The 20,745-nt window shown below is 38.1% G+C and overlaps 2 protein-coding genes across 9 annotated transcripts in view; one reads left to right on the forward strand and one right to left on the reverse strand.

The window, feature by feature from the left end:
- Nucleotides 1-20,745, reverse strand: part of cmss1 (cms1 ribosomal small subunit homolog) — a 330,497-nt gene that overhangs the window by 248,016 nt on the left and 61,736 nt on the right. Inside the window, exon 1 of one of the 4 annotated variants that reach the window (XM_078560124.1) lies at nt 3,191-7,485. The exons of the other annotated variants lie outside the window; for them this stretch is intronic. The gene's annotated coding sequence lies outside the window, so the exon portion shown is untranslated. Of the gene's footprint in view, nt 1-3,190; nt 7,486-20,745 lie in introns of those variants that run through there. 4 annotated transcript variants of the gene reach the window in all.
- The window catches only part of filip1l (filamin A interacting protein 1-like), a 257,274-nt gene that overhangs the window by 195,101 nt on the left and 41,428 nt on the right, over nt 1-20,745 (forward strand). The window contains exon 1 of one of the 5 annotated variants that reach the window (XM_078560105.1): nt 2,885-3,120. The exons of the other annotated variants lie outside the window; for them this stretch is intronic. Coding sequence (XP_078416231.1) covers nt 2,954-3,120 — 167 coding nt within the window. The 5' untranslated portion in view covers nt 2,885-2,953. Of the gene's footprint in view, nt 1-2,884; nt 3,121-20,745 lie in introns of those variants that run through there. 5 annotated transcript variants of the gene reach the window in all.

A 20,745-nucleotide genomic window follows, 5' to 3' on the forward strand; every position in this document is an offset into this window, starting at 1 on the left:
GTTGGAGGTCAATCATCTCTATCCCAGGACATCGGTGCAGGAGTTCCTCAGGGTAGTGTCCTAGGCCCAATCATCTTCAGCTGCTTCATCATTGACCTTCTGTCCATCCTAAGGTCAGAACTGGGAATATTTGTTGATGATTGCACTGTGTCTATTCCATTCATAACTCCTTAGATAATGAAGCATCTGTGCCCACAGGCAGCAAGACCTAGTCAGGCTTGGGCTTTCAAGTGCTAAATAACATTGATGCCACACAATTATCAGGCAATAGCCATCTCCAACAACAGAGTTTAATCACCTTCCCTTGACATTCAATGGCATTACCATCGCTGAATCTCCCAGCATCATCCTTGGTTAACCACTGACCAGAAACATAATTGGACCTGTCACTTAAATATTGTGATGACTAGAGCAGGTCAGAGGCTGGGAATCTTGCACTGAGTAACTCACCTCCTGACTTCCAAAAGCCTGTTCAACATCCACAAGGCATAAGTCAGGAGTGTGATGGAATACACTCCACTTCCTTGGATGAGTGTGGCTCAACAACACTCAAGAAACTTGACACGATCCAGGATAAAGCAGTCCACTTTATTGGCGCCCCATCCATGTTAAACATTCACTCCCTCCACCACTGACACATCGTGGCTGCAGCACAGGTATGCCATCTACAAGATCCATTGCAGCAACTTCAACAGCACCTTCAAGCCCATGACCTCTGCCACCTAGAAGAAAAAGGGCAGTGGACACCTGGAGATGCTACCACCTGCAAGTTCCCTTCCAAGTCACACACCATCTTAACTTGGGAATATCTTGCCACTGCTTCATTATCGCTGAGTTAAAATTTTGGAACTCCCTACCAAACAACACAATGGGAATACCCACACAACACAGACTGCAGTGGCTCAAAATGCTGTTCATTACCAACTTCTGAAGGGCAAGTAGGGATCAACAATAAACACTGGCCTTTCCAAAGAGGCCCACAACCTATGAATAAATTAAAAAATGGGGTATTCTCATTTGGGGAGTGTGAGTTTTTCTCTTGCTTCTGTGCCACTGTATGTATTTCTTTCTCATACTACTGTTACAAGGATGTGCTTTTTTAAAAGAAATTATACAATTTCTAATTCTCTTTCTGGCTGGATTTTAAAAAACAAACTGCAATCCTATTGAGACAATGGAGGAATGTCAGTCAGCTACAATATATGGATTTGTATTCCACCAAGTGGGATGAAAAGGAACAAACACCCTGAGGAGCATGAAAGACCCTCATCTCCTGTTGGCTTTTACACCATCCTGAAACTTTTCAAAAGTTTCTGAGATGAGACATCAAAATGCAATTACCTGTTCTAAAAACAATGACAGCAGCAGACATGGATTCATCGAATTCCTCTGGAATATGTAGTCAGCTGGACCTTAAGGACTCTTTACCAAGCCAAAGAAGTCAGAGCTCAGAATGCCATATTGAAAGACTGCAAAGAAGATGTCTCTCTCTCTCTCTCTCCAAATCCTTGAACATTGCACCAGGATTTGCAAAGTAATTAGCCTGAGAAGAGAAGTCTACTGCAAACTGAGGTCTTTCAGAAACATGGAAATCTGCTCCATACAACTACACTCAAAGACAACTGAATAAAACGGCCACAACATGGAATCATCGCATTGAGACCAGCCAAAGGACAGCTAACCATATACACCTATGTTTTGTCTTCTTCACGAACTGTAAAAAATCCTGAAGCCTATCCTCCTATTCTACTGTCTGCACTATTATGTGTGTGGGCCCAGGGAATGTATGAATGATAGTTGCGATTTAACTCGTTTGTTTTTAATTTGGGAAATAGTTTCAATAAACTTATCTTGTTCTTTGTTTAACTTAAGAAAACCTGTCTGACTAATTCTTTATAATCTGAAAGCATATGTAGTGGGACTTCTGTAGTACTGGCAAAGCACATCCTCTCTAAATTCACAAAAAAAACTCCCGATATGGTCAGACCTGGAATGGTAGTAATGGGGAGTCATTTTTACCCCTCCTCACATGCTTGTAACATCAGGCCTTACCACACTTTTTTTTTAAAGTTTCAATTTATCTTCAATATCTTCCTATTGCTGTACTTCCGCTGTTCAATTTCTAGCACTGAATAGACACTGCCTATCTAGATTCAGTGGAAAGTGAAAGAATGAGGATTTTAGTGCAAAGTCCTCTTAACTGACCTTTTTATGGGTGTAGCTGCAGCTAACCACAGAATCTACAATATTATTCTGTACACTAGGGAGGAATTTTGGGAGAGGTGCAAAATATAGGCTATTGCTCACACCAGAATTTCTTCCACCATAACATCATGTTGCCTCTGGGTTAAAATGATGTCAGAGGAATTTCTAGATAATATTTTCTCACCCACTTTGATACAGAACACCAAAAAAACTCCTTAAAAAGGCAAGCTCTGCTTTATGTACATTTAAAATGTGTTCATTGTTTTCTCTGAAATCAGATAGTAACAGATTCATAATTGATACAGTATAGATATGTTTCTTAAATTATTGTTTAATTATGTAACTAATTTGAAGCCTAAATACCAGTGCAACTTTGACAGTGTTAAAATATCTGCAGCCTTCCTACTTAACCACAGTGAACTGAAAGACTAAATTACATTCATAACTATATGAGAAATTCTTCATTAAACATTAGAAAGTCTTTTTAGAAAGTCGGTAAAACCATTAGCAACTGTTCCAGTAATGACACTGCACTCAATGGCAAGAAGGAAATTCTGTAACCTAAAGCCTTCCGCACATTCTTCTTGGCTGAGAACTGAGTAGACAAACACATTATTTCACAGAGCCTTAAACGTCAGCTGGAGCCTAAGTGCAGTAATAAGCTTCCTAGTTCTGGCTATCAGAGAGTTGCAGTCAGACACTCCAGGTCTGCACAACAGAGCACCATATATGGCAATGAACTGACGTAATGGGCCATTGGCTAGAGGATGCAAAGAGCACATCTCTCATTGTTTGGTGTTACTGTTGGAATGTTCACATCGCTGATGAGTGGAAGGCTGAATCGCATCATCATATTCCCTCAGTGCTCTTATTCCCACAAACAAGTAATGGAACTTCACAAACTGCAGGCTTCAGGTAGGGAAGAAACAATGTTATGAGTGCTAAACTTTTATTCTCAGAATGATTCTTTAAAACTTATACTTACAGTAAAATAGAATTACAGCTGCCAAAAATCTGTTTTGTTCAACAGTCAAACCCCGATTAAACCAACTTGGCTTGTGCAAAAAAAATGATTTGAGGCGGGGCTATGCACTTAGGAGGGTTGAGATTACATGTTCAAGGAAGTGGGAAACATCCAAAATATACATTGAATAATTAACTTATAAAAAATTTGATTGATGAAGTTCTACATTTTATTGCTTTTCAAAAGCATGCAAGTTGCCAGTACTCACTAGAGAATGTTGTAAATGTTACTAATGGTAGAAGTGATTCTATATACTAATGGTAATCGATCAGTAATGCATTGGTTAAATTTTCGCCTGTGAATACTCAGGAGTCCTTGACATTTTTTAGTGCTGTGTGTTATTAAGCAGTAACAATTTTTAGTATAGTGTGTTGTAAGTGATAGCACTTTTGTAATGCAATGTTTAGCACACTGCATTGAACACTTTTTTAATGAAGTGTGGTGAATATATTACGTAAGTTTTGGCGCTCAGTAAAAGTTTATTTGTTTCAGAAAACAAGTCAGCTCCTGTATATTAGTATCACAACAGTATCATATGGTCTAATTAGCTAAGAATGATGTTTTAACTCTTAAGACTAGCCCACCACACAGAATATTATGTCACAACTCTTATGCATGTCCTTTATTAAAATGTTAGATATTTCCACAATTATTTTTACAACAGCTATGTTCCATAATACTTTTTATAACACAGATGTGTTCCGTAATTCTTCTCTTAGAAAACAGCAATTTATTTCATAGGGTTTTGTTCAATAAAAAATCCGTACCTAAGAATCAGAACTCATTTCTTTCCTGCAATGCACATACATATGCATTTAAATATATTTTTTAAATATCCTGCTCATTAGCCTGGCAATATGTCAAGAAATCATACATTTCATATGTCCTGTTCTGAAGCATTTAAACTTTTAATTTATATAGTGCCTTGGCAGCACAAATTTGACATTTTTCTCCTGATTCTTTTCCAAAATGAAGAGCAAAGTATTGCACATACAATAGACAGTTTGTGCCATAATTTCTTAGGAATAACAAAAAATTCTTTTATAGATAATTTGATACAATACTTGCAAAGGCTACACCAACAGAAGGATATGCTTACTGTAGTGTTGGCTGGTTTTGGAAATATCAATGTGTTAAACTAAGTAGGATAAACAGTAAAACAGAAATAGGAGTAACTTCTTGTGAAGGCAATGTGGTTTTCAAAACATTTCAGTACACATTCTTTAAGTTATACATTTCAACTGTTCACTGAGCACTTTACTTTCGAGTAAGCATGTGCTTTGTCCATTGTTTAATTCTAGTGATCAAGTTCACAATTCTCGATCTTCTGGTGCTGATCTATACTTTGCACAAAAGTGGAAAAAAATTATGCAGCTAGAGAATTCCAAAAGTCAAAGGGGAAGGATACCCAGGATAAAACATTAAAGTCAGAATCTGAAAATGAATCTGACTACACTACGGAACATTACATAATAAGGCTACTATGATTGATCCTTAAGCAACCGCATATCAGTGTGTGGTATAAATTAATCAATCAGCAAAGGTCAGCAAAAGGATCTACTTCTGTGGTTGGATTTCATACTTTATTTTACTAAATACATATCTGTAAAGATATCATAAAATGTAAATTGCATTAAAGCCTTAAGCCAAAACTCAAAGTAGTCTCTAGGCACAAGTCCACAGTCTTCAGAATGGAACTCCCACAACTACATTTTGAAAGCTACCATTTTTTCCCAACCACTGTGGTAAGGAATATTACAGACCTCCTCAAGTCAAGGTGTCAGAAGCTTTGGAAAACTTTGGAAGGACAAAGTTCAAAAACTTCTATTGAATTTCAACCGGAATGGGGTGGGTACAATTAAGACTCTTTCACGGCATATTTAGCAAATGTTCGGCTAGGGGGAAACCAAAATGCTATGTTTTGTGCATAGAGCTCCAATGATAAAAAACATTTACTGAATTCACAAAACTGTGATAAAGACCAACTGAGAAACATGGAACAAGTTTGTTTTAACAATGCAAAGTAAATCAAAGTTATTTACCATGCAGTTATGTTACAAGCTATTGTCATTCTCTTTGTGATCTTACTAAGTACATTACATGTGGATGGTAGGTTACTAATAGTAAGTAATAGTGTAGACCAAGTTTAGATTTTATTTAATATTTTGACTGTATGCATGCATCAGGGAATGCACATGTTTCATCAGGTCATGTTTTTGTATGAGTACATACTTGTAAGTTCCATGAAGCTCAGGGGACTTACGTAGAGACGGGCAAGCACAGGTTGCTCCACTAAAGGTATGCTTTTAGAGTTTTCTTTTAAAAAATGCACTTTTGTGCATTTCTTCCCAGGTCTCACCTGGACAACCATTCACCAAGCATGGAGTTGTACACAGAATTAGCACAGTTAAGAAAATATTTCTGCTATTGGTTTAAGGAATGGTTCATATAAACTTAAAGCTTAGGTAACTTTAAATAACCAAGTCCATCCATTATATAATGTTAAACTAAATTTCTTAAACCGTATGCAAATAAATTAAAACCATATTTTCATTGTAAAAAGTCACAAGGTTGCTCAATTACACTAACTTTAATCTTCGTATGCATTAATTATAATGGCAGCTTTGTACTAAAATTCTAATAAAAGGCTGAAAGCTTCAAGTTATTCAAAGAAGACTACAAACAAGCACTCTTTTGTAATTTGTGATCCTCTAATTATAAGCATCTGGTTCGGCAATGCAAAACACAATCATTCCTGCTGCTAAAAGACAGAAGACAAAACCTACAAAGAAAATTCAGCAATCAAAATATTAAACCAGATCCCTTTTAATCCATGTATTAGACTATGTAGATAACCATTTTCAGGTCAAAAGGAATATTATAAAATGCAAGATACATCAGCATTTCACATTCTGCATCACAGCATCTTAAACTCATAAAGATCCATTTTACATGCAAGTCCCAGTATTTTTAAGGACTTTAGTATCTCATGTGACTTATCAAATCTTGGTGAAACCACCCACTTACATTTGCACAATAAAGCATGAAATGTAAACAAGTGATATCAACAACCTTTGGTCTGCAGGAAATGAATAACTCAATCTAAAATGTATATCAACTTCCATTGTTTTCTATAACCAGTAGACACTAAATGGCCAATGGTTCTCAATTTGGATAAACAAATTTATTTGCTGAAAAGTGTTTGGTTGTGAACTACGGAAGATAATCAGAGGCTTTAAAAAGGGCTCGAAAACAAAAGCTTCTGAATTCCATATTGTACATGCAATTTTTTCCCCATCATTTTTTTTTGGATTATTTTCTTACAAATAATATTTTCCAACTAGTAGGGCTATTTAATGGTATATGAGTCAAAGTGTGCAGTTCCTCAGTGTGCAACTATTAATTTCCAGGAACTTTCAACAAAACAAATTTAAGCATACAAAATAGGAGCCTCTCGAGCTTGCTCTGCCATTCAATAAGATAACGGCTGTGTTTCGAGTTCCACATTCCCATTTACCCCCAATGACCTTTGATTCCCTTGCCTAACAAGAATCTATGTATCTCTGCCTCAAACACATTCAGTGACCCCACTTCCACTGCTTTCTGAGGCAGAGAGTTCCAAAGTCGCACAACCCTCAGAAAAAAATTCTCCTCATCTCTGTCTTGCAAGGTAGACCCCTAATTTTAAAACAGTGTCCCCCCCTAGTTCTGGACTCACCCACAAAAGGAAACATCCTTTCCATGTCCACCTGGTCTAGACCATTCAGGGTCTTATATGCTTCAATCAAGTCACCTCACTCTTCTAAACTCCAGTCCAACCTATCCTCATAAAACAATCCACTCATTCCAGGTATCAATCTAGTAAATTTCCTCTGAACCGCCTCCAACACATTTACACTGTTCCTTAAATAAGGAGACCAAAACTACTAGCTAAAAGTCCAATTGCCTGAATTTCTAATGCCTCACGTTGTCTCATTGTGGGCCATTTAAGTTGCTTAGATCCCAAAAAGAGCTGCCTTAAATGGTGCATGTGTTTTCTAATATTGCCACAGCTTCCCGACATCAAATAACATTTCAAGCCAACCATGTATAAGTACTAACCTTCACTTAAAATTTCATGGATTATCAGGAATATTATCTTTCATGGGTTATCAGGGCTATTATCACACTTAAAAGACAGGAAAAATAGCATCAGAAAAAGGAGGAACATATGGGAAACATATGCATATACCAGCATAGAAAACTAAAGTAGTAGTCAACTAAAAAAAAGTTCAAGACTAGTAGATAATATTTTCTTGTCTCTTTTTTATAACTGTATTCCAAAGTTACATCATGCAATTTTTCTCACATAAAACAGCACACAGGAGCATAAAATCTAATTAAAACTATGGATTCATCAATTATTTACATATTCAACTGTTTCAAATAAAATGCATGACTATCAGGGGGAAAACAGTGAAAACTAATATGCAAACAAACTTATTAAATGGGGAGGCAAAATTGTTATTTTTCAAAAATTTCTCAATGATGATCTTCATGTTTAGAAGCAGTTTGTACCTTTAAATGAGGCAAGACCAGCCAAGTGCACAATTTTCCTCCCATTTAGGTTGTGGGCATCACTTTCAACAACTTTAGCAGTCTGATAATGAAGACGTAACTGTCAAAATCAAATCATTTCAGCAACACAGGGATTTAAAACTCTCATCATCTGGTTGGGAAGCAAGCCCATTACAAAATTATCGCAGTATTAGTTTGGGGATACATCAAATTTCAGTAATCTAGCAAGAGGGAAATAGCACTTTTGCCTCATTTACATTACAATTTAACCCCAGCACAAAGTCAGGAAAGTCAGTAAGCAAAATCTCAGATTCTGCCGACTATTACAACATTCGTCTTGCAAATTCCAACTTCAGGCAAATCACCCAGGTTTTGATGAAGTGACTTTTCCCAGCTTTTAACATGTTAAATTATAATAGGAACCAAACTTATGTTTTCCCACAGATCCCTCATTCATATTACGTTTATTTTCCTCCCCTATCATTTTCTGTAAAAGCCCTGTTCACTTTGGAAATTTCTTCCCCAATGTTCTGAGGTTAAATTGCTAATTGACCCCAGAACGTTAGTAAAATAACTGTAATGTGAACCAGGCTACAACCATCTACTGAAAGCATGACATCACTCACAGCCAATCAGCTGTAATTACTCCATTCACTGGGAACATTCTTCTGACAGTGGTTTTTTCCCTCTCCCAATTTTGAACAAGAACACTAAAAATATATCAAGCACTTCCAAAATTGATCATCATTCTCACTAAGTTATAACAATTGCCAGCAGTTCTATGTTGTCCTAATATTTGTGCCTTCTGAAGAACATGCAATAAAGATCCAAATAAATGCTTTTGTTTTAATCCATTTGATGTTTCAGAGCATTCGTCAAGGAAATGCTTGAAAAAAGGTTTAACATGTTTCTCTGTCTGCTATTGAAGTTTATCAATAGAAACTTTCAGAAATTGTTGCAGTTACTGATGTCAAGTCTATTGAGTTTAAGTTTTATTTAGATTTTTCATTGATTAGACAAATTTGCAAACCACAAAGAAAAGTCCTAAAAACCTGCACGAATGTTGGATAAGCAGCATAAAAACTGCAATTTTAAAAAAGCTTTCAGGACAAATACAATCCTTACAGCACAAATATAAATTTAGGAATCAAAAACGTAGCTATCTGCTTAAGTCTTCATTGTCTACGACACACTCGGGCTGATTTTAACCTGCCTGCTTAGCATAGACAAGAAGAGTGGACAGCTAAAATCACTCATGGGATGTATCTACCAATGTCACACTAGTTTTTCACAGGTTCCAATCTTAACCTGCTCTTAAATAGGCAAGAGGGATTTCCCCCCAGAAGACAATGGGTCCCATTCTATAAATGTGCAGGCTGGGCTCCGATAAAGCCATCAAGGCCTTATTGCAACTTTTAACTGCAGGCCTGCACAGGGAAGCCATTTTGACTTCCCCATTAGAAAACCTACCAGGAAGAGAAACCAGGACTAGAAGTTTTCCTTTGTTTTAAAAAAGCACTTTGCTTGGTGGAGGGAGGTGTGGAGGGTGGGGGTGAGGGTGAGGGTGGGGGTGGGAGTGGGAGAAGGGTTGCAGGAGGAGTGCTTCTCCAGCTCCATAATGTTTAGGCCTCCCCAGAACCAAGATTCATACCTCCTTCAACTGTGAGACCCTTCAAATTGAATGACAAGGGCAATTCCTTCGATCCCCGCAATGGCCTCCTGCTGCTCACCATTCTGCTACTGAGCATTAGCCAGCTTCTGCTTCTCACTACTTTCGAAAGAGAGAATAACTACATAGATGAATACTGAGGGTTAAAATCTCCTGGGTCTTACACTGTCGATGTTGGAACAGTTTGTCATTTGCTTGGTCCCGGCCCACTAGACTCCTGCGCCAAATTAAAATTGGACATCTCTTTTAGAAAGAGATGCAAACAACTGTACAAAATTTTCATGTCCTAACATTCCCAAGGGAAAAACAGGGAATTTATACAGCACCTCATCAAAATAATACTTACTTGGGCAAAAGGATTTTTGAGCTCCATGCTAACAAAGTTAAAAGTATGCTGTGGGCTGCCTAATGATAACCTCTTAAAAAAAAACACATGTTTTTATAGCCAGGTCACAGTTTTCTAATGCATGCTCTTAAATTCAGCTTACTTATTTTGCAGCTTGGGCGTAAAGTTTACAATTGTATATACAAAGCAAGAAAATGCCCAATTTAAAAGATTTCAATTTCAGGTCTGATAATTCAGTCTAATGTGCCTCTTGTAGCAAGCTCAACTGGATGTTTTTGGCCTCTTGAACTTCCAGTCACATTTTAAAATAAGGAATGTCTGAAGTAAATTGTAACCTTCTGTGCACTACTTTTTTTTTTTAACAACACTCACCACAAAATATGGAAAGGACACAGCCCTTCTCGAATTGTGAAAACTAGCCAGTGATCGTGATTCAGCTATTACTGTCAAGATAAGAAGACTGTTTCCGACAAAGTGGGCTCGCCAAATTCCGACCGCCTTTTTAGACTCTCAAGAGTTTTAGTTTTTCGTCTTACAGGCACAAATATTAAAAACAAGGACGTTATGCAAAACATTTCTAATTTACTGGAAAAACTCAGCAGGTCTGACAGTATCGGCGGAGAAGAGCACAGTTGACGTTTTGAGTCCTCATGACCCTTCAACAGAACTAAGTAAAAATAGGAAAGGGGTGAAATATAAGCTGGTTTTGAGAGGGGGTTTGTTGGGACAAGCAGCCAGTGATAGGTGGAGATAACCAAAAGCTGTCACAGACAAAAGAACAAAGAGGTGTTGAAGGTGGTGATATTATCTAAAGGAATGTGCTAATTAAGAGTATAAGGCAGGACAGATAAGGTACAGATAGCTCTAGTGGGGGTGGGGGAATACTAAAAGGTAGAAATAAACAATGGGTGGAAATACATTTAAAATAATGGAAAAGAATGGGAAAAGAAAAATCTATATAAATTATTGGAAAAAACAAAAAGGAGGGGGAAGAAACGGGAAGGGGGTGGGGATGGAGGAGAGAGTTCAAGATCTAAAATTGTTGACCTCAATATTCAGTCTGGAAGGCTGTAAAGTGCCTAGTCAGAAGATGAGGTGCTGTTCCTCCAGTTTGCGTTGGGCTTCACTGGAACAATGCAGCAAGCCAAGGACAGACATGTGGGCAAGAGAGCAGGGTGGCGTGTTAAAATGGCAAGCGACAGGGAGGTCTGGGTCATGCGTTGAACTCTCTCCTCCATCCCCACCCCCTTCCCGTTTCTTCCCCCTCCTTTTTGTTTTTTCCAATAATTTATATAGATTTTTCTTTTCCCATTCTTTTCCATTATTTTTAAATGTATTTCCACCCAGTTTATTTCTACCTTTTAGTATTCCCCCACCCCCACTAAAGCTATCTGTACCTTATCTGTCCTGTCTTCTACTCTTAATTAGCACATTCCTTTAGATAATATCACCACCTTCAACACCTCTTTGTTCTTTTGTCTGTGACAGCTTTTGGTTATCTCCACCTATCACTGGCTGCTTGTCCCAACAAACCCCCCCCCTTAAACCAGCTTATATTTAACCCGTTTCCTATTTTTACTTAGTTCTGTTGAAGGGTCATGAGGACTTGAAACGTCAACTGTGCTCTTCTCCGCCAATGCTGCCAGACCTGCTGAGTTTTTCCAGGTATTTCTGTTTCTGTTTTGGATTTCCAGCATCTGCAGTTTTTTGTTTTTATTTTTGTTTTTATTTCTAATTCACTGGTTTTTTGCCTCAGCTGAGCATCGTGCCCAATTCTGGGCACCACACTTTTAGGAAGGTTGTCAAGGTCTCAGAGATGATGCAGCAGGGATTAACTAGAACTAGAGATGAGGGTGTTCAGTTACATGAAAAGATTAGTGAAGCTGGAATTGTTCTCCATAGAACAGCAAAGGTTAAGGGGAGATTTAAAAGAGCTGTTAAAAATCATGAATAATTTTGATAGGAGGAGTGATTAACGCTGCAAGGAGGGTTGGTAACCAGAGGACTCAGATCTGAAGTAACTGGCATAAGAGCCAGAATGAGTATGTTATTAACGTGGTGAGTTATCGTTATCTGGAATGCATTGCTTGAAACTGTGGTGAAAGCAGATGTGATAGCAACTTTCAAAAGGGAATATCTATTTGAAGGTTTATAGGGTTATGGAGAAAGAGCAGCGAGAGTGGGACTAATTGGAAAGAGCTTTCAAAGAGCCTGCATAGGCACAATGGGTCGAATAGCCTCCTTCTCTACTATAAGATTGTGAGATTCTATGATAGGCTTGTAAACAATTGCTACTAATTTCAGCTTGCAATTCTCAATGACTCAATGTACCTTTAAAAACTTTTTTCTATCATTGAAAGGCATTTATAAACACAAGTCCTTGTATAATGTATATTTAATATGCATTTATTTTCAAAACATACTAATTGAAATCAGAAATGTATTCCAAACTGAACACCCATTAACAACAAATTAAGAGATGGAACAATTAGAGAAAACAAAGAGAATTGTACATGGTACTGTATTATGATGGAAGGTTCTTCATAGATATGCACTATGGCTGTTGAAATGATTTTTTAAGTGGAGGCATAAATAAGGTTGTCTAAGTTTGCTGATGAAACTTGGAATTGCAAACAACAGGACAAATACTCCAAATACAGAGAGATTTGGATAAGATCAGTTAGAAACAATTTGGAAGGAGGGGCAGGAAGCTGAGTTGACGTGTTGGATGTTGTTCAATGTGAATATATGCAAAATGACAAGGTTGAACAGGGTAATAAGCAGTAGGAATATTAGTTTAAAATCGTGTTAGTCTGCAGGAGACAAAATAGAGGGGGATTGGGAGGTACTTTTGAACAGCATTGAAACCACGCATGTATGAAAAGTACACAAAACGGTATGATGTATAAGTTCAGGGATAAAAGTCTCATGCAGTGATAATCAATTTGGGAGTATTAAAGAGGGGAAATGGATCATAGAATTGAAGAGAGTACAGCCAAAGGTTACTAAAATTGATATTTAAATTAGGCATTAGTGCCAAAAGAAGCAGCTACGGAAACTAGGAATCTTTACACTTTAGAGAAAAGGTTCAAAGTTCTCACATGCATTTAAAATTCTGAGAGATGCTCACTATAAACTCAAAATTCACAAGAGGAGGGCTGGATTGAATGTTAAAACAAAGGTGGTAAGCACACTGTTCAGACTTAATCTACTTTACATAGCAGGATGGTGAATATTTGGAACAGAAAACCTAGCAGAAGTCAATAATGTCAGCAAATTGAAGACGAGAACTGCGGAGATAATTGGCAGGCAAAGTAATTGAGGAGTACGAGAGAGCGAGGAATAAATTATAGCTTTTAATCTTTGGATCCAGGCAGAGATAGCCCTTTACATTTCATATTTCTAATAAGGTCCTTGAATGAAATAATTAACTTTTTGATAGCTACAATATTCATATTGGAATTTAACACTAAAATCCTCCATTTTCTTCCATACATACGATGAACACTTAACTGAAGTGTACACTCCACACAAATTAAATTTGCACCCTCCATAACCCCAAAGAAAACTGAATCAGGAAACGTTTTTACATAAATACAAAGGTAAGCAAAATTCCTGCTTAAAAGGAATATCAATTAGTTATATTCGGCTATTTTCTCTAATCATCCAATTGATAAGGAATAACTCTCCTTTAATATTTATAATAGCTGCAACATTTATTACTCCTGTGCATTATGAACAACTTCTTTGAAGATCAAGAATGAATTGAAAGTGTATGATTACCAAACTTTTTTTGACAAGTGACAAAATACAAGGAGCACAAAAAAAGGGCAAAATTCATGAGTAAAATAAGGAATCACAGTATTATTCATGTTTTCAAATTGCCAAAATCTATGCTGAAGTTGACAGCATTGCAGATAAATTGCTCTCAGGGGAGAAACATCACATTGAGCATTTTATGCTAGCAGCACACCATTTTCAACAATGAAACACAAAAATTATTGAGGATTTGAATGACAAAATTAAATGTGTCATATTTCCTGCCAATCAAAATTAACATCAGTTCATTAATCTTTACACACAGTCCAACATTTCAGCCTGTATGTTATATATGTTACATATAAATATCTCTCTTTCTCATATATATTTATATATATTAAAGATGGTAAGAGCACACATGTGTGCGTTGTGTTCCCTCCCTGGTGCCAAGATAAAAGACATCATGAAGAGGGTGCAGAATGTTCTGTAGGGGGAAGGAACTGAGCCAGAAGTTGTGGTACATATTGGTACCCACGACATAGAGATAGGTACCATGGTCCAAAAGATTTTAAGGAGATACAGAAGTTAAAAAGTAGGACCTCAAAAGTAATCTATGGATTACTCCATGTCGTGTGCCAGCGCGAGTAGAAATAGGAAGATAGAGAGGATCGATGTGAGGCTTAAGGCATGGTGATGGAGGGAGTTTCTTGGGGCATTAGGGCCAGTTCTGAGGCAGGAGGCACTTATTCATTAGGAATGGTTTGCACCTCAACAGAACTGGGATCAATGTCCTCGTGGGGAGGTTCACTAGTGTGGTTGAGTGTGGAGGGTTTAAACTAAATTGGCAGCGGCGTGGGAACCAGCATACAAAAGTGGGAAAAAGGAACAAGGCGCTTAAAGGAGGGAAAGTGTTGGATAGTACTGGAGATAGAAGCAGTACCATAATTAGATAGGAGTAGACTAAGAAGGACCATAAGGAATACAAAGACAGGTTTGCAATGCATGTATGTAAATGGACAAAGTGTGGTGAATAAGGTTAAAAATAAAAATACCTGGAAAAACTCAGCAGGTCTGGCAGCATCTGCGGAGAGGAACACAGTTAACGTTTTGAGTCCATATGACTCTTCAACAGAACTAAGTAAAAAAAGAAGAGAGGTGAAATATAAGCTGATTTAAGGGGGGGGTGGGACAAGTAGAGCTGGATAGAGGGCCAGTGATAGGTGGAGATAGCCAAAAGATGTCAGAGACAAAAGGACAAAGAGGTGTTGAAGGTGGTGATATTATCTAAGGAATGTGCTAATTAAGGGTAGAAAGCAGGACAAGCAAGGTACAGATAGCCCTAGTGGGGGTGGGGTGGGGTGAAGGAATCGAAATAGGCTAAAAGGTAGAGATAAAACAATGGATGGAAATACATTTAAAAATAATGGAACTAGGTGGGAAAAGAAAAATCTATATAAATTATTGGGAAAAAAGGGGGGGATCGGAAAGGGGGTGGGGATGGAGGAGAGAGTTCATGATCTAAAATTGTTGAACTCAATATTCAGTCCGGAAGGCTGTAAAGTGCCTAGTCGGAAGATGAGGTGCTGTTCCTCCAGTATTGAGCTCAACAATTTTAGATCATGAACTCTCTCCTCCATCCCCACCCCCTTTCCGATCCCCCCCTTTTTTTCCAATAATTTATATAGATTTTTCTTTTCCCACCTATTTCCATTATTTTTAAATGTATTTCCATCCATTGTTTAATCTCTACCTTTTAGCCTATTTCGATTCCTTCACCCCACCCCACCCCATCCCCACTAGGGCTATCTGTACCTTGCTTGTCCTGCTTTCTACCCTTAATTAGCACATTCCTTAGATAATATCACCACCTTCAATACCTCTTCGTCCTTTTGTCTATGACATCTTTTGGCTATCTCCACCTATCACTGGCCTTCTATCCAGCTCTCTTGTCCCACCTCCCCTTAAACCAGCTTATATTTCACCTCTCTTCTTTACTTAGTTCTGTTGAAGAGTCATACGGACTCGAAACGTTAACTGTGTTCCTCTCTGCAGATGCTGCCAGACCTGCTGAGTTTTTCCAGGTATTTTTATTTTTGTTTTGGATTTCCAGCATCCGCAGTTTTTTGCTTTTATCTTAGTGGTGAATAAGGTTGTTTAGCTATAAGCGCAAATGGCCATGTGGGAATGTGATGTAACAATGGAATCGTGGCTTAAAAGTGGTGAGGGCTGGGTGCTTACTATTCAAGAACACAGTGTTCAGAAAAGATATGAAAGGAAAAAAGAGAGGTGAGGTGGTAGTACTGATTAGGGCAGACATTGTAGTGTTGGAAAGAGAGCTTGCCATTGAAGAGGCAAAGACAGAATCCATTTGGATAAAGTTGAGTAGCAAAAAACGGATGATAAGAGTATCCTAGATCTCTAAACAGTGAGAGAGAGAGAGAGAGAGAGATAGAGGAGCAAATCAACAGGAAAATCAGAGAGATGTGCAAGAACTATTGAGTGGTGATACTGGGGAGCTTTAATTACCCAAATATAAATTGGGAGAATGTTAAAGGTTAAGGAGGGAGAGGAATTTCTCAACTGTGTTCAGGAGAACTCCTTTGGCCAGTTTGACAGGGAAAACTATAACAGAGAATGGGTGATCTTTAAGGAGAAAATGCTTCAGGTACAGGCTAGGTACATTCCAAAAAGAGAGAAAAGCAGAGGAACCAAAGCTAGGGCACCTTGGATGATGAGGGCGATACAGAATATGATAAAATAAGAAAAAAGCTGCTTGATGCAAGTGAAGTGAATTCTTGAAGCGAGAACCAAGCCAAATACAATAAGTTCAAAAGGGAGGTTAAGAGGAAAATAAAACTTGCAGAGAGAACATGGGAACAAAAGAGGGAATCCAAAAATCTTCTACCATGATGTAAATAGTAAGGGTGTAGTAAGAGGTGGTTTGGTTCCTATTAGGGACAAAGAATGTGATATATGCTTACAGGCACAGGGCAAGGCTTGAATACTTAATGAGTACTTTGTATTGCTGTTTATTAAGGAAGAGGATGCGGACAAAATATTGGCAGAAGAGATGTTAGAGATAATGGATAGGGTGAAAATTGATAGGCAGGATGTACTGGGAAGCCTAGCTAGAACTAGAGTGAATAAGTCCTCTGCTCTAGGTGAAGCGTAGCCCAGGTTGCTAAAGGAAGTGGGGATGCAGATTGCAAAACGGATGGCCATAATCTTCCCTAGATGTGGGGGAGATGCCAGTGGGTAGAAAAGTGGCAAATGTGACATCTTTATTCAAGAATGGGTGTCATTCTTAGTAACTACAGGTCAGTCAGTTAAAATCAGTGGTGGGCAATATTTTAGAAACAACACTCAGGAAAAAACTTAACAGACACTTGGAGGTTTAAGTTAATTAACAAGAGCCAGCATGGATTCGTAAAAGGCAGATTTTGTTTTGATATATGTAAATGACATGGATATCGGAATATGGAGTAAAATTACACAATTTGCTGACTAATCTAATTAAATTTTTTGATGTTGTAGCAGAGAATGTTGATGAAGGGAACACAATGGATGTGGTCTATATGGATTTTAAGAAAGCGTTTGACAAAATACCACAAAAGGCTGGTTAACATAATTGAGACTCTCAAAATTGGACGTCAGCTCGGACAAAAAACTTACTTAAGGACAGAAAATAGCAAGCTGTGGTAAATGGTTGTCTTTCAGACTATAGGTTGGTAGATAATGGTGGTTCCCAAGAGTCAGTGCTAGGTCCACTGCTTTTTTTGATATATGTAAATGACATGGATATCGGAATATGGAGTAAAATTACAAAATTTGCTGATGACAAACTTGGTATGGCAAACAGTGAAAAAGCGGTACCGATTGACTGCAACAGATAGATAGACGAGCTTAATGAGCAGAAGTGGCAGATTAAATTTAGTTCTGAGAAATGCAAGATGGTGCATTTCAGCAGAAGGGATAGGGCGAGGCAATAGAGATTTAATGACACAGTTCTAGAGTGTGCAGGGGTAGAGGAACTTAGGGGTTCATGTACATAGATCCATGACATCCAGGACATATTGCGAGTGTAATTAGCAAAGCATATGGGACTTTGGAATAGAGGCATTGAGTACAAAAGCAGGGACATTATGCTGAACCTTCATAAAGCTCTGGTTAGGCCACAACTCGAGTATTGCATCCAGTTCAGGCCACCACACTTCAGGAAGGATGTGACGGTCCTTGAGAGGGTGCAGAGGAGATTTACCAGAATGGTTCCAGCAATGAAGCTACTTAGCTACAAGGTTAGGTTGGAGAAGCTAAGGTTTTCTCCTTAGGTCATAGGAAATTGAGGGGAGTACACAGAGGTGTACATGATTATGACAGATTTAAATAAGATAGACAAAGAAAAGCTGTTCCCATTAACTGATGGTACAAGGACATGGGGAAACGGATTTAAGGTTTAGGGCAAGAGATGCGGGGAATATTGAGGAAGAACCTTTTTTGCGCAGTGAGTGGTAACGGCCTGGAACTTACTGCCCATGAGGGAGGTGGAAGCAATGATGATGAATGATTTCAAAAGGAAATTGGAAAGGCACTTGAGGAAAAGAAACTTGAAGGGCTACAGGCAAAAAGTGGGAAAATGGGACTGACACGATTGTGCCACAGATAGCTGGCAGGGACTCAATGGACCAAATGACCACCTTAATATTTTAAACGCTTTTGTAACTGTGGACACTCAATTAATCTTTTTAATTAAAAACTCCCAAGGTAATTACACAACCCCACCCCACCCCCTCCCACCTGTTCAGTCAGTAAATTTACTGCCAGTATGGAATTGTGCCATACCAAGAAAATCCCAAGGGTTCAGCCCTTAATTGTATTAACTAATCTCAGCTGGGACAGCAAAACAGGCGCTACAATTATCCTGTGTCCAACAGCTAGAGAGGAGAGAATTGGGGGGGCTGGTGAAGAAATCAGCCAGCACTCCCATTCCTGATCCTTGGCCAGTGATAACTATTGGAAAGTAAGGAGGGTACAGAATGTAAGATGACACTAGATGCACAGCTGGGACTCGACTTGTCTAGGGCACATACTCAAAAAATAGTCACTTAGGCGAGGTACCAGAGAGCAGCTAGTGCCTATGGAATCATACTTCAACATGAGTCAACGTCTACCAGAGAGGAGAAAAAAATTGAAGGGAGGGACTTGAAGAATTTCCTATATAATTCTAGAATGTTACAGAGCAGTTGAAAGAATATGATATCCAACCCTTATGTTGGGTAACTATGGACTGCATTTTATACTGTTCATGTAAGGTTACATAGCAGTGGCTCAAAAGGGCCTTTGCTAGAATTTTTTAGAAATTAATTTTTCTCTTTGGGATGTAAGCAACAATGGAAAGGCTTCATTTATTGCCCTGACTAGCTGGTGATGGCCAGTCGCCTTTTGAGGACTAAACTATTTTCTTGCCCAGATAGAAATGGGAACTTGTTCATTCAAGTTATCATCATAGTCAGCAGTAGAAAAGACCACCACCAATTCGACAATATTATTTGTAAGCTATGCTCAGAGATTGTTTTGGTTGTTGATTGTTATGATTGTTCAGCCATTTAGGTATTACCTAATATTTCCTTTAAAACACAATGAAAGCACATCATCAACAATAGAAAGTATATAAATGGAAGTCTGTCTTTTTTTAATGTATGAACCTACCTAGTTGATGTTAAAGAATAACCATTTGAAGAAAGCACCAGAGATCTTATGGTTGCCCTGGAACTGTACTTCAGCAAGAATCAGTGCATTTAGGAGAAAAGGAGAGATTTGGGAGAAAGTTCATTTATTAAACTGCCTTCTAAATAGCATCATTGTGAAAGACTCTTGGAATATATGGGGTTTTTGAGTTCATCTATTTTGCATATGGTCTTGAAATTTAAAAATCCTTATTATTTGACCAAAGAAATGTTGCTGTATTGCAGGTGAGAAAAGTGGCTGATGTTGTAATGCTAATATCATACAATTTCAATTACAAGTTAACTGCATCTATTATTCCAGTTGCAGCATCAGGAAACATAGATTGAGGAATGAGGGGAACAGAACATCAAAAAGACACATACAGAAAATTAATTTACAGGGAAAAGCCAGAGCTTTTGGGAAGAAAGCAAACTTGACAGGAGATTGGCAAATTAATTTTTGATGTGCAGTAATGTAGTGGTTATGACTGGACCAACAATCCCAAGCTTGTGATTTCAAATCCCAACAAATGAAAATGTGAAATTAAATGTTTGGGTGGGCAACAATTGACCTAACAGCATACAAGTAATAATAAAGTAAGACATTACAGACTCTCTGCCACTAATGGTGTGGTGTGTTTTGACCACATTCTCCATCCAGTCTAAATTGATATATTACTAAAAATAAACATGACAATGTTCACTGGTGATAGTGAATTTGAAAACCTATTTTGTTGCTTTAGAATATTCTACATATTAGAAAAGAATTTCATATTTAAACAGCTGCAGAGATAGTTCAATAAAGGTTAAAATTGTTGTTTTAATGAGAAATATATATCAGGTTTTTAAAAATAAAAATCTCAAATGCTTAACTGAGGAATTCACTTAAAAAGGCAAAATAGCTCAAATGGCCAATACGGTAGTTGGTCCAATGGGCAATATTTATTAAATATAATGATTGTTATGCGCCAGCCTGGAGAACCATACATGCCACTGATTAAACAGAGTGCTAAGTTTTGTACAAGAGTTCAGTTTTCATTGAATAGTGACAGTTGCCCACTTCAATTTCCCTTTACTCCTTCCCCCCCACCCCGCTTCTTCCTTTACCCTGTCACATTATGCTTCCTTTCTTTTCTCTGCCCTCAAAAACCCCAATGCTTCAGTGCTCGTCGTCTTGCCACCACTGGCCCACTAAGGAAGTCATTGCTGCCTCCAACAAGCAGCAACCCTAGTTGCCCCATTCTACTCTCTCTGCATCATTCTTGCCTGCTAGGGGATAATCTTGCCAACCTCCTCCTCATTGATCCCAGATCTGACCCTTGGGTTCAGCCAATGAATTGGTTTTCATCACCCTCTCCCTATCCCCCTCCAGAATATACATTTGCATGTGGTCAAGGCCCTTGCTACCTCGAGCTTACTGTGGATAATCACATTATGTCCGTCCAGGCTATGATATCATAGC

The sequence above is a fragment of the Cetorhinus maximus genome, chromosome 16 (genome assembly GCF_964194155.1).
Source record: "Cetorhinus maximus chromosome 16, sCetMax3.hap1.1, whole genome shotgun sequence".
Classification (NCBI taxonomy): domain Eukaryota; kingdom Metazoa; phylum Chordata; class Chondrichthyes; order Lamniformes; family Cetorhinidae; genus Cetorhinus; species Cetorhinus maximus.